This window comes from Ixodes scapularis, unplaced genomic scaffold (genome assembly GCF_016920785.2).
Source record: "Ixodes scapularis isolate PalLabHiFi unplaced genomic scaffold, ASM1692078v2 PGA_scaffold2__306_contigs__length_199485367, whole genome shotgun sequence".
NCBI lineage: Eukaryota > Metazoa > Arthropoda > Arachnida > Ixodida > Ixodidae > Ixodes > Ixodes scapularis.
This window is the reverse complement of record NW_024609857.1, coordinates 139456307-139481930: the sequence shown is the minus strand read 5'-3', so window position 1 is coordinate 139481930 and position 25624 is coordinate 139456307. Positions and strand designations below refer to the sequence as shown.

At 47.2% G+C, this 25624-nt stretch overlaps 1 protein-coding gene and 1 pseudogene across 1 annotated transcript in view; one reads left to right on the top strand and one right to left on the bottom strand.

Annotated features, from left to right (window-relative positions):
* LOC115327698 overlaps nt 1–24541 on the top strand; it is a 132704-nt gene extending 108163 nt beyond the window's left edge. The window contains exons 3-4 of the mRNA XM_040210919.2: nt 19486–19683; nt 24092–24541. Coding sequence (XP_040066853.1) covers nt 19509–19683; nt 24092–24510 — 594 coding nt within the window. The 5' untranslated portion in view covers nt 19486–19508 and the 3' untranslated portion in view covers nt 24511–24541. The remainder of the gene's footprint in view (nt 1–19485; nt 19684–24091) is intronic.
* On the bottom strand, nt 6071–7998 carry LOC115327701 (annotated as a pseudogene).
* Nucleotides 24542–25624: the final 1083 nt, after the last annotated feature.

Genomic DNA, 25624 nt, shown 5'->3' with positions numbered 1-25624 from the left:
GCATGGCCCACATCCGATGGACCTCCATCTTGGTTGTAAGATATCTGCCTTGATAATTGGTGGCAGCAGTGGCTCTCCTCTGCAGGCCTGTGAGCAGCGGAGTCTGGATTGCTGCCTCGCAGCTTGGGTGGCGGCTGGGGGACAGGTTCCCCAGGTGCTGGAGCAGCATGGATGGTATGGAGGCTCACAGCGACGTGATCTTGAGAACCCCCCTCAGCCGCTGGGGCATGGAAGAGGCCTAGGGGTGTGTCGTGAGGCAGGTTTAACCAGCGCCGCACAGAGCCCCTGATGGAGGCATCCATCTTTCTCAGTAGGTCATTAGTCCAGGGCCCCAGTACCAGCCGATGGTAGAGGCGCGGTAGGAGGTGGAATCGCAGTATCACCAGCCTCTGCTGGGGCTGAAGTGGGGCCTTGCTCACTCGCATTAGCAGCTCCTGCAGCTGGGTGCGGAGCCGATGTTTTTGGTCCCTTGTGGCGAGAAGGTGACCCCCAGATAGCGCCACAGTGTGGTGACTTCTGATGTCGGGAGGGGGCTACCCGCCACAGTGAAGATGTTGTCCGTGGAGATCTTGAGCTTCTTCTCACGCCCCGATGGCTGCATGGAGAGCGTGAAGCTCTTCTTGATGTTCACCCGCAGGCCACGGGGCATGAAGAAGTCCTGGACTTGGTTGAGGCGTAACTGCAGCACTTGCGGTGTCGACGCAAAGACGACCAGGTCGTCCGCGAAGGCCGTGGCATCGAGGCGTAGGTCTCCAGCGACGAACCCAATGTTTGGGTCGACGTTCGTGAAGTATTCGTCCAGCACGAAGTTGAACAGGACAGGCGAGAGGGTATCTCCCTGCCTAACATCCGTCGTAGGCTGCACACCAAGTGTCTCCCCCTGGAACTGGAGGATGATCCTGGAGTTGGTGTACAGGTCCTTAATATGCCTCACGAACTTGCTGGAGAACCCAGCCCGCCTTGCTCCCGTCAGGATGGCCTCCACGGACACCTGGTGAAAGGCCTTGGTCAGGTCGGTGCTTGCCATGTGACGTGGCAAGCATCGACCGACAGGAGCCAAATGTTTTCGGCGCAGCCATTCACAGGCTGGAAGGCCCGTTGTCAAACGTTTTGCGGCAGCGCCGCCACCGCTCGCTTGGCCAGGATCCAAGAACCATCCAAGATGGGCCTGAACTGGGAGGGCTCCGGGGCATCCGTGTATGTCGCCCGAGGCAAATAAGCACCAGTGCACAGAAGAACAGTGCTATCAAAACTAGCAAGGACGGCCAGTGATGCGATGATAGCTGCTAATCTTGTAACCAGCTACTGCCCAATGGAGGTGGTCTGTTTCGCTGCCGGCATGACGGATGGGAGTAGTCTTGAGGCCGCGTGCTCCTGCGACTTCGTTAGCTTTGCCCACCACCCTACCTAGGGACGTGCATGCCGCCTATCCTTAAACACATGTCGCACCTTAATACATTGGAGTAGCTCATTGAAAATATGTCTCTCGTAGATCCTTGTGAATTGTTGCCTTAAATTCCTCAAACATCATGGCATCAAAGACAAGGCAATGCAAACAAAACATAGTCTCGTCAACATAGACAAAGAACTGTGAGCTCTGGACACTGCCATCTGTAGATTCACCTGTGTGACATATACAATTTTCTCCTGTCTCTTACTAAAGTTGGTTAAGGCATTTTCCAGTTTGCAAGGGCACTTGACCTCCAGCAGTACCTTCCTGCCCTTGCAGCAGTGGCAACTAAATGAGAATTCCGTCTGGCGAACATCCTACAAGTGGGAACTTTTTCAGGAGGAGCAGGCCAACCTCCTCGATTAAGGCCTCATGTCCTGCAGCCCTCAACTTCTTGATGTATAACTCGCACGCCTTTCCTTTTCCACACCTGCCCTCATCGCTGGTGTGGAAACTGCGTTTGACCGCAGGATCAAGCTGAGCGGCGTTGCCACGTTCACATCATTCTTCACTCGCAGTATTGTCCTTGCTTTAGTGAAGCATGTGTGACCTATGCTGGCTCTCACCAACTCCTTCCTGTATGAATGCCAGACAGGTGAAGTTGCTTGGCTCCTTGTGGCTGCCTCAACTTGACTGACTGCAAAATCTGTTCCATAGACCTAGCAGAGCCATATTAGGACTTCCCCAAAGCTCTTGCCATCCAGTGCAGTGGCTTCACGATGCAGGAGTGTCATAAATGGCACAGGGGCAGCCAACAGAGTAGAAAAGATCAAACCAACAAGGTTTATTTGACAATGTCCTGAATGATAAAGTGGACTGGTGTAAGTCAAAAGAAATGTAATTAGATTAGGCAATCTTTCATCTCAAAATTTAGAAGGGCACATTGGTAGGTTAGCTCCATGTTAAGGGACGAAAAAATATACTTTTAGTGTAAGGTGCTGGAGAAATTCAGCCCTTAGCATTAAGACCTCACTTTGAATTCTTTGTGCATATTCTGCCCAAATGCATTGCAATAGAACCTGAGCATGCACCTGATCTAGCTTCACCATTGTGTCCTTCCACACAATAAAGCTGGACTGCTATGGTCACAGTCACCGTGACAATAAAGCATCACTGAATGGGTGCGCGCATGAGTACTGCATCCAAAGCCATGGCAAGAGCCAACGCCATTTGTTCCAATGTCGTCTACTAAAATCTGTTGGCCAAATCCTGTCAGTGGTCTGCATCGCTGAGGGGCCATGGCAGTCATGGGTCAGGGCAAGCTAGGATTCCAAGCAGGCCACTGTTCGTGATGTCACCCCTCACTTCTCTTTGCGCCGCTAAGGGAAAATGAATTATAATCTCAGGCTTGAGCTTGTAAGAAGCCTCACTGGAACCATCAAGGGTTTGGAAAGTTAGGCTACTATACGAGTGTCAGCAGTGGCCAGGTGCCGACGTTTCGTTAATTAGTAATGCGACATTGATTAGCGAAGAAAATGAATTCATGTTTATTTAGCATAGATTAAGTTTGATTACATAAGGCATTTTGCATCCATTACGGGGCGTACATCGAATCATTCTGATGATGAGACAATCTCTTGTTCCTGAGGCAGGTGCTCTGGGCAAAGTTCAGTTTAGTCCTGCGAATTGCTAACCTGCATTTTTCGACGGACCATGAAGGGGGTTGAAGTCGAGCTTGATACTCGCAGGTTTGACAAGCATGCGTTGTGGATATACGTTACACGTCCTGTGCGAGATCACCGCGTAGGCTGAAACTGGACAAAAGGAGTGGAGCTAGCTAACACGTCCCGGTTTAAAATTGATTTGTCTTCAAATCACACCTTTGATGACTGCTGCATAACTTTATTGCCCGTGAGGGCATCGGATTCGTCTCCGAGGCCACCAGAAGTTTTCTTGATTTGCTCCGTTGTTCGCTCGATGTCCATGAGTCCAGTTGAGTCACGACAGAGGTTCATAACAGCGTCCTTTAGCGTGGCTGGCACAACGATTCTCTGAAAGTATTGGCCCATTTTCACTAAGATCCCATTGGATGGTCCCTGGTCACTCCCGCACTGTGATGCTAGTCGTTGACACAGCTGGTCGAGCTGCTGCTGTTTTTGTAGGTGGCTGTTCGTACTCACTTGTGCATTTAAGCACATGAGTGAGGGGTCTGCCACTCTGGCGAAGATGAGAACAGTCTGGGTGTAGGTTTGGACCCTTCTGGGCCCCCCGGGTGAGGCAATGCACCACTTCGACCCCCGCTTCTCGTAGACAGGTGTCCTGGCTTGGCCCGACCAGTGCTGCTGAAGATCCCATTTGACGAATCCTACATTGCTGAAAACATGCCACGCCTGAGTCGTTTTTATTTTTCTTCAATGCTGCCACGTCTTGAGGAGATGTACAGAAGTGGCAAACTCAGCATCTGCTTGGAGTATAGGCAACTCGCTCTTATGTAATGTTTAAAGTCGACTTTCTTTTTTTTTTCTTTATGTGTCTCCATGCCATCATTAACGATGCCATCGGGTGTAGCAGAAAGCCGTGTTTCTTCTGCACTAACCAGTCTCACAAAGGGAGACGACTCGCCGAGTCTCTTTAACAAACTCCTCTTGCATTACAGGCTCACAAGCTTGGCCATGACTGCATTGCCATACCTGGCTACATGGCAAGTGTGCTTTAAAGTTGTATTTCTATTTGAAGCAAAAAGAATTTGTGCTTAAGATAAGGCATGGTGTGGCAGCTAAAGTGCATATTTAGTGGTGGTGGAGACAAAAGAGCATTTCATTATTAAAATTGTGTAACAAAAGAAGCATTTTGTGATTCAAATTTATTGTGTGCTTAGTAAGTTAGGTATGGAGCATCCACCCATCCCAAGAGTCCCCACACTTGGTTTTGTAATATTGGTAAAATATGCTAAGGACTTGTCGATAACTTAAAGAAGCACTGAAGTGGTTTCAAAAACCACTTCAGTGCTTAAAGAAGATTGTTTTTCATGTTATATTGTTCAAAAAGTTAATAAAAGTTAGATTCTATACTACAAAACCACCTATTCATCTCAGGGCAACAGACAAACATGCAGACTTTTTTCTCGCATAACACAATGTCTGAAGCAATGAAAGTTATGCAATAAGTGCAGATTCAGAACAATTTTATTGTAACTCGTTTTGAAAAGTCAAATAGTTACATATTCGGAAACTCTGTGCCCCTTTAAGAAGTACCCTTCTCCGTTTGTCACAATTGTCTCACTTTTTGAGTGGGCAGTTTCTCAGGATTATTAATAATAATACCAAAGCTTGCTATTCGATTTGTATTAATTTGCTCAATTTCATATGTTCCTATGTTGGTGCACCCCTAGTATTCGGTGTTCAATGTTCCAAACAAATGAAGCGTGAAATCTGCAGTCATTTTAAAATCACTTTATTTACCCCAGGAAACATTTGAAATGCGGAGCACTCCAAGTAGGGAAGTTTCGAGGTTGGTGGCCCCATTTTTTCGCCCTTGACAACACTTGCATGCACTGTAAAATCTTAGGAAGGGGCCACTGGCCCTAAAGCTATTTTGGGGACATGACTAGAACGGCTGTATGTTTTAAACTTTCTTCAGTGACAAGGTTTCTGAAGTTTATTAATTCCCATCTTCTTTGATAGCTATAAACACACATTATGATTCAAGGAAAAGAACAAGATGTTGCAACACTTGGCATGAGCATTGATAAACATTTTTGCAATGCCGAGTTTACTAACTGAACCACATCTTTAGCAATAGGAAATACCACCATGGAAAAGGAAATATCAAAAGGGGCTGCACCGGCTAATTCTACTGAAAATTCAGTTAACCAGAAGAAATAAACAAATTTCACGTGACAGGAGTGAACACCAGAGGCAGAGATACTACGTCCATTGCATAAACATGAAGAGCAGAAAATTGATATTCTGTATTGCACATGGATACCACAGTCAAGAAGTGCATAACCCAAACAAAATTGTTTGTTTTCTCGCAGCAACATTAAACCTGCACAGAGCACACCACTGTGAGTGCAAACAACATCCATGCTTTTTCAAGTTTCACTCAAGCAGCAAATTGAGGGGAAAAAAATTTTACCCCCAAGTTGGTGCCCCCTACTCTTACAAGAGTAATTTTGACAGTAATATTTAAATTGTGAAAGTAAAACTAGAAAAACCAGCGATGTACAAAGCTTGGCAGCTTTAACCGGAACACTGATTGAGCCTTCTTGCAATTCCTTTTTTCTTTGTACCCGAGCTTAGTGTTATGCTAGCACCAAGATATTTGTCTCCCTTTAAATCAAGTTCATGCACAGCTTCAGTTTGGGTAAATGTGCCCTAGATTTCCCATGATCATTTATTTCCTGAAATTAAGAAATGCTGTGAGTGTTCTGGTAAAAACTGGCAGGGTCTGTACATGTACAAAGCCTACAGCAAAGACAATAGATCTCTTGCGAAATTCCCGAAACATCACAGAGCATGCAGGGAGCATAGTTGCACATGATGTGCATACTGGCATTGGCAGCAGTTGTGCACTGGAAGCAAAAATCCGAAACAAGTAAAACTTTGCACATGCATTCCCAAATGCTTTTTAGTTGGGGTTTGTCTCGAATCTTTATTACAGATAAGGTGCCCACGCACAGCATGTGTAATTATGTTCACTGCATGGCCTTTGATGCTTGCGTAATAAACAATTTTTTTACACAACACTGGCACTTATTCCGGTTCCTTGCTTTGCAATTAGTGGTGCTTTGAGGTTGCACAACCCAGCACAGACAACAACCATATCGCTTATGGTTCGTCTCGACGTTATGCATAATGCAGACTTGAAAATCCGGTATGTCTTTATGTGGTTAATTGCCCTCTCAACATGAATGCGCAATGATGCTATTCGTCGTGTTTCCGTCACTTCACATTCGGATAGCTGGGGTTTCCCTAAAAATATAAAAATCAAGAGGTATTGAATGCCCTAAACCCAAAAGTTTGCACACATGTAACCTAAAGTATACATTTTCCTTCATTACTCAATGCAAGGACACAACATTTAATAAACAATGCACAATAAGGAAGAAAACGAGAGAGCATAATTAGCTTCAACCAATCATACCGTAAGTCGGACAACGGCACGCTTGTAAGTCATGGGAAATCAGTTTCTCTCGCTGCCATGCCACATTGCCAAACAATTATTACCAAGTCTGTCTGAGCCATTTGTGAGCACACAAGCACTAGTACTGGTTAAGGCATGGTCAGCATTTCCTAGATAAGTTTGTAGCTTATATTAAGTAAATGTTTATTGGGGACTTGAGTGTCCTTCTGAGGAAAAAAGAGGTATGAACCAAAATAGGCATGTAACTGAAGGTGAGCAAACTTAAAATGTGGTATCACGCCACATTTACGTTTGCTCACCTTCAGTTACATACCTATTTTTTCATTAGCTCACAAAACCTTCAGCAAGGATTAGCATGTTCAAAATTGTAAGGTAGACTGCAGACTCACTTTTAATATGTGGGTCATCTCGAAACAAAAGTGTGCAACTCAGGGCCGTAGCCAAAGGAGGCCCCCCCCCCCCCCTTCCCCCCCCGAAATTTCAGTTTTGCTGGCACCTCTTCCCCTTCCCTCACCCAGGCCCGCTTTACAAGGGCGGGCTCCCCCCGAAAAAAAATCCTGGCTACGGTACTGGTGCAACTGTTGAGATTCTCTCTTTATCAAATGTAGTCAACACAATGTGCCACACTACCATTAACCACAAGACATACGCCAGAAAAAGGAAAGGAAATATAAGAAAACAGTTGGAAAAATTTAGATGAGAAAGCTTGCGAAGCAAAGAACCAAGAAATAAATATGGCCAGGATGGCTAACAGAAGTATTGTATGCCAAAGCTTTCCCTCTTCTAGCTTATTCCACCAAATGATCTTACCTCTCGTGAAGGCCGGCATGTTAAGCTTGATCCCCTGAAGCTCCAAATGGGCATCCAGGGTCTGCCATGATTGCATCTCCACGCTGAAGATGGTCTTCCACCCCACAGTGTCAGACAATATACTTGTCGGAGGCTCTTCCACCATACGCATGGGAGACAAACATGATGAACCCATTCGGGGCAATCGCTACCAGAAACTTCACAGTGTTATTTGCTTTGTAAGCACTGAAAGTTTGTGCCCGAGCCATGAGCTTTCTTGGCCTTTGAAGGATGATTTCGGTGCAATCGAAAATGCATGTTGTGTCGCTGTAACCACTTTCAACGAAAGATGTCGGCATACTGTTTTTTATGCTTTCACGTGGCAGCCAGAAAACAATGTACTCCATTATCTTCTTCAATATCTTAAGCATCTTGTGAAAAATGGTAGAAATTGCAGTTACAGAAATGCCAAACCGAATAGCCAAGTCCCCGTACTGTAGCCCCAAGCGCAATCTCATCAGTGTCAATAACAGCTGATCCTGTAAAGGCAACTGTGAACGAGTTGTTGTCATGGTGGCAACTGCTTCTGCAAGGCTTTGAAACACATCTTTAGAAACACCTGTATAAAACAAGATGCTTGAATGCAACATAGCCAGTACAACGGAAGGTTTTAAAAACCCTTTGGCGGAATAGTCATGATCTTGTAATTCCAAGACTTCCCACTGCGTGCTTTGGTCTCTTGTTGCCACCTGAAAAGTGCAATGTCAGGAGGTTATCTGCATTTCTAAGATTATGTTGCTTAAAAAGGGCAACACTTACTCGTGGACAGGGCTGTGCTTCTGAAGATTTTAGTTTGGCATGTCCAGACTGCAAAACCTCTGTCAGGATTCACAACAATACAAAGTTAGGAAGCTAGCTTACACAACTTTTATTTTTTTCTGTCATGCATGAAGCAGTTTTCATTTTGTCCCCTCATGCCCGTCTCTAAAAGTCATGCGAAACAAAGCAGTGTTTCAGAGGCACCAAAATATCAGCACCAAAATTTGTTTACAGGCCAGAAACCAATCAGACAGCATGTGTAGTGGGAGAAAGGTCTCTCAGCTCTTTGTGCAGCACAGACTTTGTGCAGCACAGAATTTTGCCAAGGACCAAATGCAATATTTTTCTACTGTGAAACTAAAAGAGGTGTGCCTGCCTCTAACGCCCTTCTTTATCAAACAGGGATTAGACACTATCTGAACTGGCTAGATAATTTAGGCCAAGACGGTCTGCCGATACTGCACGTTGCTTAACAGCCTCGCTTGTTAACGTGGCTGGCCGCCCTCCTTATTGTCAGCGTGTCTGTCTGTCTCCATGTGACACACATGGAGAATGGTGTAGTTGGGCTATGATGTATAAATTATCTTCCTAGCAAACTATAAAGATACTAGTCACTTCCGTAACACTGTACAGCACGACAACTATCACATAGACAAGAGGTGGACAAGAACTTACCATAGCCAGTGGAACAACTGTAACTTTTATCGTTGCTGCCACATTTTCTTGCACTGGGCCGATCCGATCCTTGGGTCTTGGGGTCAGCAAGCTTGCTGGGCCAGCCACGTGCCCTGGGTTCTGCTGATGAGTGAACAAAGCGTAACAATCATTACAAGAGCACCAGGCAAAGCAACTACACTCGTCTTTGCAACATAGTCTGCTTACCACATCCGGCAACCGGATGGTTGCGGAGTGGCACGAGCGGCTGCATCTGCAGAGCCTCTGAGGCATGCGAAGGCGAGCCTCGGAGGCTCTGTCTCCGAGGCATGCGAAGGAATACCGTATTTATTCGAATATAAGGCGGTCACGATTATAAGGCGAGGGGGCAGTTGAAGGACCAAAGAAAAAGAAAAAAGTTTGCACACTAATATAAGGCGAAAGAAACGAAAGAAGGCAATTAAATTCCTTACCTTTCAGCGAAGCAGACACAAGTATTTGAACTATCTGCACACAAAGATATTTACCTATTCGGAGCGAGACGAAAGACAAACTTAGAAGCTGTTGTCTTCAGAAGTGGTAGCATCCGAATCATCCTTATCACTTTCGCACTCAAAGAGGTCAGCGTCTTCGGTGCCGTCAAGGGCATTGGAAATGCAGCACTTGCGGAACGATGCTGCAACCATAGCTTCGGGGATCGCTGCCCATGCGTCGACCACCCACTGGGCGAGCATAGACGGGGACGCCCGCTTTAGACGTCCCGACGGCGTGAGGGCCACAGTGTCAGACGCCATCCATTCATTGTACAGCCGTCTGACGTGTGCCTTAAAGGGCTTGTTAAGACAAACGTCAAGCGGCTGTAGTTGGCTTGTCATGCCCCCCGGGATGACGACCAGCTCCGTGCGTTCGTCCACCAGCTTCTTCTTCACACCCTCCGTGAGATGTCCGCGGAACGCGTCGAGGACCAGCATTGACCTCCGGGCGAGCAGTGCCCCTGGTCTTCGGCACCACACCGACTTAATCCAGTTCAGAAAAAGCTCTTCCGTCATCCACCCCTTCTCCTGGCAACGAATGTGGACGTTCTGCGGGAAGACCTCGTTCTTCGGAAAGGTCTTTCTCTTCAGGATGATGAAGGGGGGCAACTTCCGCCCATCGGCGGTGCAGGCTAACATAACGGTGATCCTAGCCTTCTCGTTGCCTGTAGTGCGCAGGCTCACTTGGCGATCACCTTTTTGGTGAATGGTCTGGGGCGACGGCATGTCAAAAAAAATCGGGGTTTCGTCGGCGTTGCCCATCTGCCCGAGTAGAAAGTCGTGGTCGCGTCGCAGGCCGATAACATATCTCTGAAAAGAGATTAGTTTCTCTTCGTAGTCCTCGGGCAACTTCTGCATCACGGAGGTCCGCCTTCGCAAGGAAAATCCGGCCCTCTTCATATATTTCTGCACCCAGCCCCGGCTAGCTTTGAACTTGAGAGCGGGGATGCCACGCTCTCTCGCGATTTCGCGCGCCTTCATCTGCACGATGTCGGAAGTAACGGCCAAACCGCGGCCTCTCCTCTCTTTGATGAACTGCGTCAGCACTTCTTCCACTTCGGGGAACGCTCCCTTTCGCGGGCCACGGAAAGCCTTTCTCGTCGCTGCGCAGGCGAACAGCGCAGTCTTCTGTTTGCGCCAACGACGCACGTTGTTCTCCGGAACACCAAACTTCCGACCCGCCGCGCAGTTTCCAGAAACCTCCGCCTCTGATACAACCTTCCTCTTGAAGGCTGCATCATAGTGGCAACGGTGACTCGCCATTGCGCTGGTAGCGTAAATAAGCGAGCACTGAAAAAATCCTGCCGCAGAGACTCGGCCACTCCAACAAAAAAATGCAAAATGGCGTCCCAACTTGTTTACAAACTTTGCGGCTACTACTGGCTTGGAAGCGGCTACTGCTGGCTCAGCTCGTTGATATGGTTGAAGGCGTCTGCAGCCATCGCGTCTCCTGCATCGCAGCTGCCTAAACTCGGTAGTTACTATCTGTAACTTGCGTTTGTGTAACATTTTGTATGTTTTATTCTTAAATCTCTGCGTTAGATTTGTAACAGTATTGTCGGGCTCTTTTGGAAGCTTGGAAATGGTTGAAAGGCGGAAACCGAAACTGTTACACCAAAATTGCCGTATTGCTGTACTGAGCTTCGAATATAAGGCGGGGTACGACTTTGAGACTAAGGATTTCGGAAAAAAACCTCGCCTTATATTCGAATAAATACGGTACTCCCAAGACGCTGCGTGAAGAGTTGCCTCACATGTCCTGCATCTGAAAGCGGCATTGTGCGGCAGAGTGCACAAGTTTCCAAAAGATCAACGGGTCGGGATCAATGGCTGGCTGCAATTCCTGTAGAACAGTTACGCGAAGCTCAGAAAGCGGACGCTACCCGATTCATATGCTCCTTGCATTTTGTGGAAAGTGACTACATTGAGTTCACAGGTGTCAAAAGTGGAATCCCATACCATTTAGTTCAGCGACGTATCGTTTACAACATTTATTTTTTTTCAGTGATATTTGTAAAAAAAGAAATGTAAACATAGCAAGATGCTTGACAAAAAAAAAAAAGGTACACCCACACCAGGGATCGAACTCGTGCCCTCTGCAAGTGAGGCGGACGTCTTTCCACTGATGTACTGAAGGAGCTCAATCATGCGTAGTAATGCAGCGGGTAGACTGTATGTCGGAAGTTTGCTGCCGATTTCCCTTCAATACATGCACTCCCGGCTTGAAGTCGGGCAGCACCACGCATATGCCACATTCGCACCTCGTAAAGAAACCGTACGCGTGCATATTCAACTCGAAGTACGCACTTCGTGCTTGACGTTTGAGCGAGCAATGTCTTCAGCCACAAGAAAGGACGACGGCTCGGCGACGTCTTCGTGCAATCGGCTTGCTGGTCGTGCGTGTCGTGCGGGATAAATATCAGTTCTTTTGATTGGTCCAAAATTTCTTCCATGATCTCTACCGGTTTTCTGTTGATGAGGTAGCAGTTGCCCTTTCTCACTACATGCAGGACACGTTTTGGTGTGGGAAAGCAGGTTCCTCCAGTGTGCTTCGAGAGCCTGCGGTTTACTTAAAAGAGGGGTGCACTCTTCGTTCGAAGCAGTGGCTTTAGTTTCCCCAGGAAACTGAAACGCGAATGCACTGAAAGGCAGCCGTCAGCCAGACAACTTAGTGAGTGCACGTTGTATGTGAGCTGTCTTTCTCCGTACAGAGCTGGTGTTCCATACTCTTGAACAAAGAAAAAAGGTCCTTGGCAAAAGTATGGTACCCTAAATAAAATGCAGGTGAGGCAAGGATCCTTACTGCCACGTGCAGCACTAAAAAGTGCTTGTATTTGGTGTCTGGAAGAAGTCCCTTCAGTACAATAGGGCCAACACAAAGCAGAAACGATAGAAATTTTGTCGACTTCCATCGCTCCACTACATCAACACCTCTCGACTTTCTTTGGAAGTATGGTGGAAAGGATTTTCGACACAACTCAAGTCTTTCAGTCAGCTTTTGTTTTTGAGCAGTGCTGAGACATCCTCTGCCACACAGCCATGCCTGTAAAAGACGGCGCATCACGCTAAGGCAGACAAGATGCATGTAGTCCAGCGGAAAGAGCGCGATCATGTCGAGTTCAAGATCTTTGAATGGAGAATGGCCAACATGATGTAGTGGATCTTCTCTGTCTCTGAATGTTCTTTCTGTTTGTTTAGGGGCATCAAGCTCTGAGAAGGTCATTCTTCCCTCGAGGTGCAGTCCCCTTTGGGTACACGTCTCACAAGTTTTTTGGACAAAAACTGGCGGGGGTATCGCATGTTACTGCCGTCAAGCGAACACTGATGCATGACCCTTTGTAAAAGAGGCCATTTGCTGTGAGCGCCTCCATTTGTCTTAAAAAAAGGCGCAACAAAGCTTGATAGGTCTGGAGGCTTACCTTTGCCACAAAAAAGGCGGACAACGAAGGGGGTACTTTCGCCACAATTTGTCAGATGGCAAAGAACGGGCCAGAAACCAACACCACCTAGATAATTTTAAGCCTCCTCACTGCCTCCGTGACGTCATGCACTTGGCCCGTCGACGAGAGCTGCCGAGACGCAGAAGCTTCCCGCGCGGCGCTTACTAGAGGCGTAAAACCAAGTAAAATGCCTATTTCTGCATTGCCGCGATAGATGCATAGCATATGAAATTTACAAATGAATGCCAAGTTACATGGAGATGGAATACTGCTGCTGCGCTCTATTATGGCGGTCGTGACTGCTTCCGATGGCATTAAAAAGAAAGGTACACAAGGCCCGGCTAAATTGCAAAATATTTTTTACAATACAAGTACAGTGTATCACAAGGAAGACTCAAACTTTTACCTCTTAATACGGCCATTATGACAGACATAACCACATTGTGCAACAAAAAAAACCTAAACAAACCAGCTTTAAAAAAAAAAAAAGAAACCCAAGCCACTTGATCATTTATAACAATGTATCAATAATGTATCGCAACAAAGAAACTTTCAGCATTTGGTACAGTAATATTCACAGCCATAATCAAATTGTGCAGCCTTTTTCTTTTATGATATAGTGTCATTCGTGCGAGCAACATAGTTTTTCAGTAGCGTGTTGACAGCCGGTTTTAAAATGTTCTTTAGTACTGTATCTGAATGGTGGCCGCTTGCACAAATGTCCAACTCCTCCCTGCCACTTAGTAGAAACGCATGATGCTCAAGAGGACCATCCTCTGGTTGGTTTCTGCATGAAACCGCTGCTCATAATCCTTACTTACAAGGTGCTCAAGACTGTTTTTGTCCCAAGAACAACATCTACAACGAAAGGCTGCGGAAACTTTAAGCCTCCTCTGCCAATGCTGTCAATGACTACGTGCTCACTTTGCTGCAGTTCTCGGTCAGTGATTATGAGCTGTGACTGACAATCCTCACATGGCTGACATTTAATTGCAGCATGTGCACAATAGTCGGCAATGTATGACAATGCAGGAACATCAATTTGTGATGCCCTCAGTTCACTTTGGGTGAGCTTGATGCCATACTTTGCTATTAGCATCTCGGCATCAAGCTTCTGTTCTTTTGGTTGCAATGACAACGGCATATCCTCCAGCATAAATTTGTTCTGCAAGCGAATTTTTGTGTCCACCTTGAATACTTCAGTGACCGACACCATGTAATGAGATCCACACATTTGGCGGTACTTCCTGAACCTGGCCTCTAGGCAATCTGTTTGAAACTTTTTTCAAAAGGACATATTGAAAGCCCAGCTCATCAATGCAATACCGTGACAACTGAATCAATGAATATGTGCTTAGTCGGAGGGCAAAGTGGGTTTCCTTTGTCAAGCCACCACCTTGGGTTCCTCTCTGGCTCCACCTGTCAAGCCAGCTTGTCAAGGTACCGCACTTGCAAACAAGACATCTCTTTCATAGGCTGCTGCCAAGCATCACGCAGTCTGTGCCCCTTTTCTGGTGTCTTAACATTCACAATGCTCCACCACCTGACAGTCAAGTCAATGAAGGTGGCTTTCTCCTGCAGTGCAGCCATTTGCAATTTCTGCACTTGAAGTGACAAAGCTGACGATACAAAGCTGTTAAAACTTTTAGCACCAATTTCACGTTTTGACGCTCTAGGTGGCTTGGATAAAGTGCTTTGTAGGTCAGCCCAAAGGCAACCTTTGTAAGCTTGCTTTGTTCACTCTTGTACAGCTTCCTCAAAAAAGTAAACAAAGCTTTCTGGTCCTCATCACTTTCACGGCTTTCAAAAGGAGGGCAAAAAAATGTCTTGTCGTCATCCTTCCGATTGAGCCAATAAATAGACCCTTTGCAAAACGTACTGCGCCACGACGGCGGGGACTTTTGGGAACCCTCGGTACAAATCACGTGCTTTCTCGTTGCGCCTCTGCGACTGCGCGCGCGTCCCGGCAGCTACCGTTGGCAACCGTTGCAGCTTATTGCCGCCATCCCGCCCATCCGCCGAGTGGTACGTCGTTGGCGGCGTACCGTATCTGTGGCAGCGTAAAGGCATCGCAACAGGTGAACTTGTTTAAATACGCAGTGGTGGCAATGCCCACAAGACTTTTGGAGCAGCTCGTGTAGCAGACAGAAACATGTTTTGGAGCAGCTGTAACAACTTTTGTAGCAGGGGTCTGCCGCCCAGCAAGACAGGTAAACAACATCACAAATTTATTTATTTTGTCATGTACACAGATCTCTTGACTAGAATCAACAATAGAAACAATTCAAATAACCCACAATAAATGACAAAACAAAAATTGATTAGCATGTACCACTAAAACCAATACTTGTATTGGATGCCCCCGGTAAAAACTAGCACCGCCCAGCATGACAGCAGAATATAAATTAATGTGTCTGAAATGTATACAGATCTTTCATAGTATGATGTGAAAACAGTAGCCCAACCAATTGGGAACAGAACATATATTACATTTCTTTCTGGTGTCTCGCACAATACAAAGTACAGAACAAAAATATTGACTAGCATGTACCAATAAAAAAAAAATAGCTGTACTGCATGCCCTAGGTTATAGAGGCTTGTTAAAATAAAAACGGAAACACCACCCAGCAATACCAAGTCATAAATGCACAGATCTCTTGTTTAGTACCATGTGAATACAGCAGTGCAACCAGTGAGGAAAAGAACATATATTGTTTCCTGCTGTTTTCCACACAATGTAAAACATAAAACAAAATATTGACTAGCATGTACCGATCAAAAAACAATACTCTTACTGTGTGTTAAGCTAGAACATGCTTAGATAGAAATGGAAATCTCCACTAACATTTCTTTCCTGTCTGTATTTTTCACCATTTCCACCTGCCTCATGCTGGCAGCCATTTTCTCCTTAGTCTGAGTCATTACTGCTTGGCCACTCTGGATGTCACTAAAGATCTTTAATTTCATACCACAATCAATCAAAAGCTCTGCATTTCTTAACATGCGTTCCGCATCAGCCACTTCTTTTTGTGCTTGAGCTTCAGTTGCGCCAGGCTTTGATGAAGACAGTTTGTCAGTACGCAATCGCTTCAATGCCACTTGTTCGGCTGCAATGCGTTCAGCATAGCGTTTTGAGGCGCCCTTCATGGCTCGGATCACATCTGGACGAACAGAAAACTGGCAAGGGTCACTGTTGTACCTTTCAGCAAGTGCCATAGAGTGTGTTGAATACTGTTTATACTCTGTAGAGAAAGGCTAGACCTGGTCATGGCAAAACTTTGTTGTTCCGGCTAAAGCCATGCTCGACATCCGCATTTCCATGCGAAAGGGAGAGCAGAGCCTTGACGAGCTTTGACACTAGTGAGTTCTTTGTTTTATTTTCGCTGTTTTTTATTTCGAAAACACAATGCCAGTACTTATCCAGTGCCACTTCGGAACATGCTGCTGGCGGTTCCAAGCTCAATATTGTTGCTTCATCCAAGAGACACGACACCTGACTTGGCTGAATCACCTGTGTTGCACATTTTGCAAGGTATCTGAAAGATTCCCTTGTAGAACCAGCAGCATGTACGTCACGGTGCAAGCACCTAAGGTGCTGGAGAGTCATGTTCGTGAGGGGAAGCCTTGTTATCAGATATTTGGAGCATGTGATGTAGAACAACCTTGCCCCAATTCTGAACGCTGTCTTCTCAGTAGGAGTCCTCGACATTACTGCTGCTTCCGTGTCAGCACCGAGTTCCACGTTTGGTTTCCTGTTTTGTGAACACTCAACATCAAGCCCAGCCAGTTTTACCCCTGATAAGCCCTGGAAGGCTTCCAATCTCAAAAATCTTGCCAAGATTTTCTTCAGAATCAGTACCAACTCATTGTAAAGAACATGAACCAAAGGCTCAGTCTTTTGGAAAAGTTTAAGAAACCCAGTGAAGAGCTCAGCTGCATTTTTCACGAACAATGCCTTTGCATGGAACGTTTTTTTCATTCAAGTTGCTCCTCAACCGTGCTTTTACACTGCCCCCAATGCGCATTGGCGACTCTGCACTTAGCACGCTCTTCAAAGCCAAAAACTGCTCAAGCAGGTGGTCCAGAGCTGGCATAAGCGATAACCAGCGGCAACTAACATGGTGCAGAAATACCGCTTCAGGCAATCCGGAAAGCTTCGGATATTCTTTCAGATTAGCACTTTGTACTGCAGAGTTCTTAAAAAAATGGTAAGTGTCAACTACCACAGTTTCAACCTCAGTGCCAAAGGAGTCCAAAGCATGCGAAAAAGCATTGTGTACCTTGTGCAACGTACACTCACCAACATCCACCAGCGAACCATGCTCACGAACCAGTTTCTTTTTTAAAGACGTCATAACATTCGGGCCGTCACGGAAGAATAAAAAAAAGCCTGCTCGAGGAATATTTTCAGTGGCCTTGTTCACACACCTCACAAGTATTTCTGCAGTCGCACTACCCATATAAATGAGTGCAGGTGCTCTACAACAACCTGCTTTTGAACCTCTGAAAAGTAACAAACAAGAACATCGAGCTGCTGGCACCGCTGCTCCTCCGGCAGCGGAGTTTCACCCACTGCAATGCTGTAGAAAACGCCGGCCTGATTGAGTTCCTTCAGTGCAAGGCTCTCAAAGTAGGGCCCTAGGCCATCTGACACGACATAGGAGGCTTTCTTCCTACTGCAAGAGAAGTCCTTTGCCACCTTGAAGTCCGGGAACATTGCACGGTAGAGATGGGTTGCTGTGTCTGCCCAAGAATAAAGAATTCTTTTAGTGTCACGGCCAAGACAAAAAGTGCCTCACTGGTGGTCATACGATTTGCATGGGACATGACTCTGTTGGAGGTGGAAAAATCCAGGACCGCTTGAACTGCTGCTGGCCGCTTCAGCACTCCATCAGAACCTCGGTGACTCTTACCCCCGAATTCAGGAACACCACTTTACTTTCCTCGTTCCTTACCTTACGTAAGAAAAGGAAACGGGCTCACTTAAAGAAAGGTGCCATTTCGCATCAGAAACGCGCCTCGCCCTTTCCTTTCAAGAGGAGCAGACGAAGAAAACCTTCGTCGTGTAAGGAAAGTCCGAGCGTGTCCAGTGTCAAGATTATAGTAAATTTTTATGTCGGAACTCAGAAATGAGTTCGCAGAACAAGTAGATTATAAAATAATTACCGTGAAAAGTGTTTTGTAATTGTATGCAGCTGAGAACGCGAGTGTAATTTAACGAAACGTATGTTTGGCTTGTTTTGACTCCACATCGCGTTCTCGTTATTCTCGTCTGGCAACATACGACGAGCGGTCTCTCGCGCTCGCTTTGGTTCCCTTGCTCGCTTTGGTTCCTCGCGCTCACAGTGGTTCCTCGGTAATCTCGATTTTTCACTTTCCAATCCACGTTATTCTCGATTTTTCACTTTTTAGTGCACTTTGTCGGTTCCCCGCGCTCGCATTCGTCCCTCAGTATCCTCGATTTTTCATTTTTTTCACTTTTCAGTGCACTTTGTCGGTCCCTTGCGATCGCACTGGTTTCTCGATTTTTCACTTTTCAGTGTCTTATTTTTTCTAAAGTTCCTTTTGTTTATCTGCCACGCGATGAACAAGCCAAAGAAGTTTTTTTCGGACAACGAGAAAGCCCTGCTCGCGGGGCTAGTTGTGAAATATAAACTGATAGAAAGTAAGGGGACAAACAAGGCGACGGCCAAGGTGAAGGTGGCGGCGTGGGCTGCCCTTACCGTGGAGTTTAACAGCACCCACGGATTCTACAAGCGGGACGAGGCTCAGCTCAAAAAGTGCTGGGGCAACCTGAAGACGAAGTGGAAAAAAGAGAGGGCTGTGGAAAACCAAAACCGCATTGCGACAGGTGAGTTACCCTTCGATTCTACGTTAAAGCAGCAATACAGGCGAGCTAGTTACATTGACAGTGTGAACTCTGGAGCAAGAAGCTGTGTTCGGAGCTCAGTTCTCTTGTCCTGCGTCCGTGTTTCCTTCCCTTCAGGATTTACGGCATAAATTTGTACGTGTTCGCTGCCGAATCTATAGTGACTGATTGGCACTGTACTGTGATCGGCTGTTCCTATTCGCACTCCGAGTGCGGGTAGTGGTTGATTCTAATCCGCACTCCGAGTGCGGATTGGGGATTTTTTATCTGCACTCCGCACCTGGCGCGATTTTGTCGCAGGAAACTTTGAACACAGTGGTTTAGAAGTTTATTTATTTACAAAGTGGTTTAGAAGCTCCCAACTTAGTGTTGCGAGTGACACTGGCATGTTGGCAGCCACGACGAGTCTGGAAAGGTTAGTGGTTCTGGTTTCGGAGTTACAATACTTTTAAACAGATGTTTTTGTCATTATTGAAAAAAATTAATTAGCATTGGGTGGTGCACTTCTGCGCTAGACTACCCTTAAAACCCCAGAGGCGCCAATCCTGCGTTTCAGTCATGTCTCTGTGCACCCAACATCACTACGTGAGGAGGTGCGTTTCTGTACCTAGTTGATTTGTTATGGCTCTAGGTATGAAAAATAACCGTAACAGGCCCATAGTTTCGTGATCAATGTGTATTGCGCAGTGCATGCACTAGGGCCAGTTGTTTTATTCTGAACTTTGAGAGCATTTCTTTCCTGCCCCAACTTCATTTGACTGTATATTGTGCTCTTTCTCTTCATTTTCTTTTACTAAAATGTAGGAAACTCTCCTACAAAGTGACTTGTGTGTTACACCCACTTAGGAGGCGGACCACCAGGAACTGGAATGAGCCAGCTGTCGGTGCTCGTGGGAGCTGCAGCCCCGCACATGGCCAGGCGGCTGGAGAACAGTGCAGACAGTGACGGCAGGCATGCCAGCCAGACACTCTTCACGGTGGCCCAGATCCTGGAGCCCATGGTGGTGCCCCAGGCTGATGATCTCTCATTGGATCGCATACCTGGTATGGGTAGAAGCTGGACAGAGGGCTTGTTTTGGGTTGTCCTGCTGAGGGACGATAGCCTTCAGCAGATTCTCGGCATGTCAACAGATAGCTTGTTGGCAGCAAAACGGGCATAGTGAAATGTCGCTGAGGCAACTTCGAAAGTGAAAGACCTGAGTAAGCACAGGTTTAGGCGACTCAAATACATTTCCTATCTTGCTTCTCAAGTTCTGTAGCCAACAGAGCCACTCGCCATGCTTGCGATACTTGCCAATAGACCAGTTACAAACCGTACAGCGCCAGGACGGCAGGGAATTTCGGGAACCCTCGGTATTGTTGCGTTCGGGAGGGTGAGGACCTCAGGCGCGGAACCAAGAGTCGGGGCTGTGGCTCGCTGCTAGCATGGCCCCGAGGAAACAGGCCTGGAGTGGGAGTACTGAAGGAGAACTTTTATATACAGTGAATATACAAGTCGCATGGTCGACTGGTTAATCGGCAGTCTGCAGTGGGCGACTTCGGGCTCTGAGCCCGAATTATATAGCCCTCAGAGGGCGAGAAGGCCCTCTGAGAGAGAGAAGCCTTCCCCGGTGTTCGAGTGTTCACAAGGTGTCCGAAGTGCGGGTGCGGCTGATGCAATTTCCCGGTGTTCTTTCAGCGAGGGGCAGATGATGTAATCCCTCGACGTTCTTGCCGCGCTGCAGTGGCTGATGTAAGGAGTCGACGTTCTTGCTGAAACCCAACACCGACAGACCCACACACGCACAGGCACGCACACGTATGCCGGTGTTTCTCCTTGCGAGGGCCCGCGATTCCAGATGGTCTTGTGGCTTCAGGAAGGCATTCTTTTAGATGCGGAGCATCTCTTGCTCGGGTCTATGTCCCGCGGCGTCGTTGTCCGCACTCACACTACGCATGCGCAACTCTCCTCCTTCCCTCTCTCCAACAGCTGTGCGTTACTCTCTCCGCTCTCTCTCTCTACCAGCTGTGTGCACTTCGCGTGCGTTCGCTTCTACTCACACCGCATGCGCATGCGCAACTCTCCTCCTCTAGTCTCCTCTCCTTCAAGTGTAAATATAAGCAGCGGTAGCGCGCTGCACGGATTCCTCCTTTGATTTCCTTGCTCTCAAGACTGACTGACTGACTGCGCGCGTTCAGTTCACCGCTGTTGACTCCACTTCACTCTGTTCTTCCGATGAAGTGTGATGGAAGCAACAGTCCCGTCAGTTAGTGGGTTGGCGCAAGCAAGCGTCAGCACCACCCCACAAACTAATTTAATAACATACAAGTTAACAACGTTATTAACACCGTTAATAACGATCCGCGATGCTCTGCATCACCCCATGGTTCCCCTCGGGAAGATGGTGTAATTTTTTTGAGTTTAAAGCCCCCAGCGAAGGCCGTCGCAACACACACACTTTCTCGTTGCGCCTCCGCGACTGAGCGCTCGTTCCAGCAGCTACCGCCACGCTTATTGATAGATTGTGTTCAACAAGATAACCCGTGAACAGGCATTTGATAGGCCTGCGCCATGTTTTCTTCAGAGGCGTTTGAAAAAGCTGCCGATGGTTCCTTGCCTTTCTGCAGCACGAAGGCATGTTTTTGAGAGTCAATATGAACTTTGATGTCCGTCGTGGCACCGTGCGATATCTTCACATCACAGACACTAATTGTACAGGATCCCAACTTGTCACCTTTTCGCGACATGATAAAGCTTGGAAACTGAGTAGTGTACAACTTCCGAAATTTCTGCAAACATTTGTCCGCCATAATTTTAAAAAAAAAGCTTTGAAGCGTTTCGGAAGTTCAACAATAGGAAACTTCGGCCGTGCTCCATAATTTAATCGATCTCGCTTGCATTCGAAAACCTCGATTCCGTTGTTGTTCTTCCTGTGTTGCGACGTGATAATGCCGCGCGCGCAACTTGCCAAGTAGACAGTGCGCCCGTGGCCAAACGGTTATCGTGCTTGGCTCCCACGCAAAGAGCTGAGGTTCAATGCCTGGCTGCGGATACACCTTTTTGTTGTTCCTGTAAATGTTGCGTTCTGGCTGGAAATTCGAGAACCCTGTCACTTATTCAAGGTTAGGATGTTCTACACTAACCTTCTCCGCCGATTGTTTCAGGAGCCCAGCACTTAATCCTGCTGTTCCGCCTACCTCGACGCCTGCGATGCTAAGCTGCTTCTATTTTGTTTTGGGCACAAGTTTGCCCCGCTAAGTGTTTAGTTTCTCCAGTTAATTCGCCACCTCATCAGTTGTCATTCGTGACATTTTGGTGGAGCATATGACCTGGAGGAGAAGCTGGGATTTCAAATATGCCCTTCGGTCGATCCTTGGCATTCGGAAATTTGCCCGAATCCTAAGCTGCTGCGCTACCTAAACTGTCACTCGATGATCTGCGAGTAACCTGCACCTACTTTCGAGTATTTTGGATTTACACGCCGATGATTGCTGTGTCAACAAAGTGGCTAGAAAAAAAGAAAGCTTTCATTGTGGCCATTGTACAGGAGACTTGAGGTTGCTTCTGTACAATTGGAAGATAGGACCGAAATTCGGAAGGGTCCCGGGCACTTTGAGAGAGTTGGCAGGCATGCAGATCACTTGAGCGACTTGATGACGGAAGATCCGTCTTGGAATCCCCAGTAAGGGTGGCCTAAAGGGCATTAGATACCATGTGGCTATATTGATGTATTCTTTTCAAGGCTTTGGTTTTGATCGACGCATCAACAAAGTCAATGGCCGCATTTACATGAATGCTATTTAGTCGCATCGAATCCAGTTGTCGCATTCAATGTGGTCATGTAAACAGCATAATGTGCAAAGAAAGCGCATAGCATTCAAGTCGCTAGACAGAGGTGGATTGAGATGGCGAGTGCGCGTTCATTCAGCCCATGTAAACAGAAGTCGCATCACACTTTGGAACGGGGAGGATTATGGGAAAGCGCTCGCTGCAGGACAGAGTGAGGTTGGCGGTGGCCAACCTCGTCGGCGACGTGGAGAGCGGTCCCATATGGTCGCCCACACTTTTTTTTCCCGAGAACAAACACAAGCTTTTATTGCCATCGTAAGTAAGCGGAATATAGCGGAGCTGCTCGGTGAGGGCGACCCCCGTTCAAGCCTTGCGAAGTGCGACTTGCGCGTCCTAAGGGGTCCCAAAAGCTTCGGCGCAAGCACGAAAGACACCGAGAGCTTCGAGCACTGTAGAGCACTGCATGGTAGCAGGGAACGAGCAGCTCCTACCTCGGTGGTGTTCCCTCCTGGCTGCGCAGAAGCCTTTCGGACTCGGGGTCCGGTTGGTCCGGTCGCGATCGGCGAGGTCTTCCTCAAAGCGTGTACACACACGTCGCCTCTGGTCCAGAGTGACCCGGCGTCCCAACCTGGAGCCCTAAACGCTTGGGTTTTGATGTTTCTTCTGTCTCGTAACTTCTTCCACAGCACCGAAGACAGCGGGCACTATCTTTACGTTCACTGGACGCGTCAAAAGGTCTCCACGTGCGATGCACCGGAAAACGTGGTGTGGCTGGTGCCAGAACTGCATAACTTCGAGCTTTGACATGGTGTGGTGCCACCTTCGTGTAGGACTTGGTGCGCATTCATGTAAACGTTGCCGCGTCGGTTTCGTTCGAAGAGCGAGTGAAGTCGATGCGCTGAAGTCGCTTTCATGTAAACGAGGCTTATGCGAGATAATGCGCAAAGTGTGGACGATAAGTTTATTGTCCTGTGCGCTTAACTTTTTGGCCTCTGAACTAGCATTAATGGGCAGATCTTGACGCTTCCGCGCAAGCCGTAACCTCGCGTAAAGTTTCTTCTGACGCATGCTTATTGGCCAAGCCGGTACTCAGCATTTCAACATGCAAACCTCGGGATTTTATTTGCAGACAAGTCAACATGGTGCTGTGACAACCAGCATGTACTAACGCCGAGCTTGCTCATTTACATTAGTATTGCTGGTCAGCAAGTTAAAATATGTGTTTTGTATGTCCATTGACAAAATTAACTTTTTTGCGATTTATGTTTTTTCGTTGTTGCTGATGCTTTAGTTCGTAATGTAAAACTCAAAGACGCCATTGAGAAGCTCAAAGCTAGCGCGCTTCTCATGTCTTCTGTACTGACCTGCGGTGCCTAAAATGAAGTCAGCGCTCGCTTGCATTCTTGTAATTCAACTTCACGTTTTGACACAAAGTTATTTTGTAATAATATGGGCACAACACCCCATACAATCTGGTTTCAAGAAAGCGACAGTCAAGCACAACTGCGAGAAATGTCACATTGTTCACTGGCCGCATATCTGGGCGTGAATGCCTATGGTGCGCACCAAAAAAAAAAAACGAAAATTACTCCAAGCCCATTTGCTCGGTGCTAATAACCATGTTATGTGTTTGCTTTTTCACTAACTGAGTTTGCTAATGTTTTCCATTTTTCTTGTATGCAGATTACCCAATGGATCATGAAGAGGACGAAGCCCTTGACCCTCCCGCAGCTGTGGTACCCCCCGCAGCTGTGGTGCGCCCCGCAGCTGCAGTGCGCCGCGAAGCCGTGCGTCCCGCAGCAGCGGCCTCCTCTGCATCGGCCAGGGACGACTGTGCCAGCTCCTCAGCTGTGCCCCAAGAGGTGCCTGCCCGTGGCGGAGGGCGCTTTGGTGTGCTGGAGCGCACAATGGGCGCCGAGCAAGATGTCCGTCTCGGATATTTAAGACGCGACCAGGAGAGGAAGGAGGAGGAGCACTCTTTCCGTCTCGCATATTTAAAAAAAGAATTGGAGATGAAAGTGCGGGAGCACAAGCTCCGAATGAGGAAACTGAGGAGCGAGAATCAGCTTTTGATGCTCGAGACTGCTGAGAAGAAAAAATAAATGGGAAGAGGCGCACTCTTTCTATACCTTTTATTTATTTTATACTTGCTTAAACTTCCAAATTCCACAAGGCATCTGTGAGAGCTACGTAATTAACGATATCTGCCGTGGAAGATATTGTTAATTGGTCGCTAAAAAAAATAGTGTATCTATGCTCAGTCTACCCGTTACTTCAACCAGAATGAAAACCTTGGTCATGAGATGACAGGTTTTGAAGGTGCCTTCTTTCCCTGATTGCTTACACTTCCTGATGGCAGCTATGAGGCACATGGCCACGAATACACCGGTCAAATTAACCCATTCGCTCCCGCTTGCGTCGCACGCTGCTGGGCCGTCTGTACCGCACATTTCCCCCCTAAAACGGCCACACTAGGCGCAACTGTTTTGATTGTATAATTTTACATTAAAACTCGGTGAAGTAAAGATTTTTATTTACATGCTTAAGTGGTTCGTTGAAGTCTTTAAATCAATAGGCCCTCACAGATTCTTCCTCGGATAAAAGATCTCTAAGCACTCCATCCTCGGTCGCTTAGGCGTCGCACACCCAGTGCATTCTTGTCGTGATTCGGACTCGCTGTCGGAATTGCGACAAGTGCTGTCGGAATCGCTCCCGCCGTCTACAGAAGGCTCCAAAAACTCACTATCCTGAACAGACATCCCGTTATCCTTACTGTCGGAAAGGATATCTATAATTTCATCGTCAGAAAGGCCGCACCACACACTGGACACTGCCATCTTCTCCAAGCAGGCAGCGATCGAACGGGAAAGACACACAAAAGAGCAAGCTCAAACAAACACAGCGCACGGAACGACCCTCGCCATCTGTTGGAAATGTATCTAACTGCACTACCCCCAAGTCTACATAGCCCGCCATCTATGAATAGCTCTTTAAAACAGAAATTCATGCAGACCGGCAAATCGCCGGCTGTGACAATATGGCCCCGACAGCACACCTGGCGATTCGCCGGCTTTGGTAGCGAATGGGTTAAGTGAAGTGGCTAGCAATTATTGTGTTTCTCTCACTGGTTCCTGTGTCGGCCGGGGCAACGGTGGCAAGGGCCCCTTGCGCCGGGGCCTTGGCAGGGGAGGCAGGGGCACAGCTGGCGGACAAGGG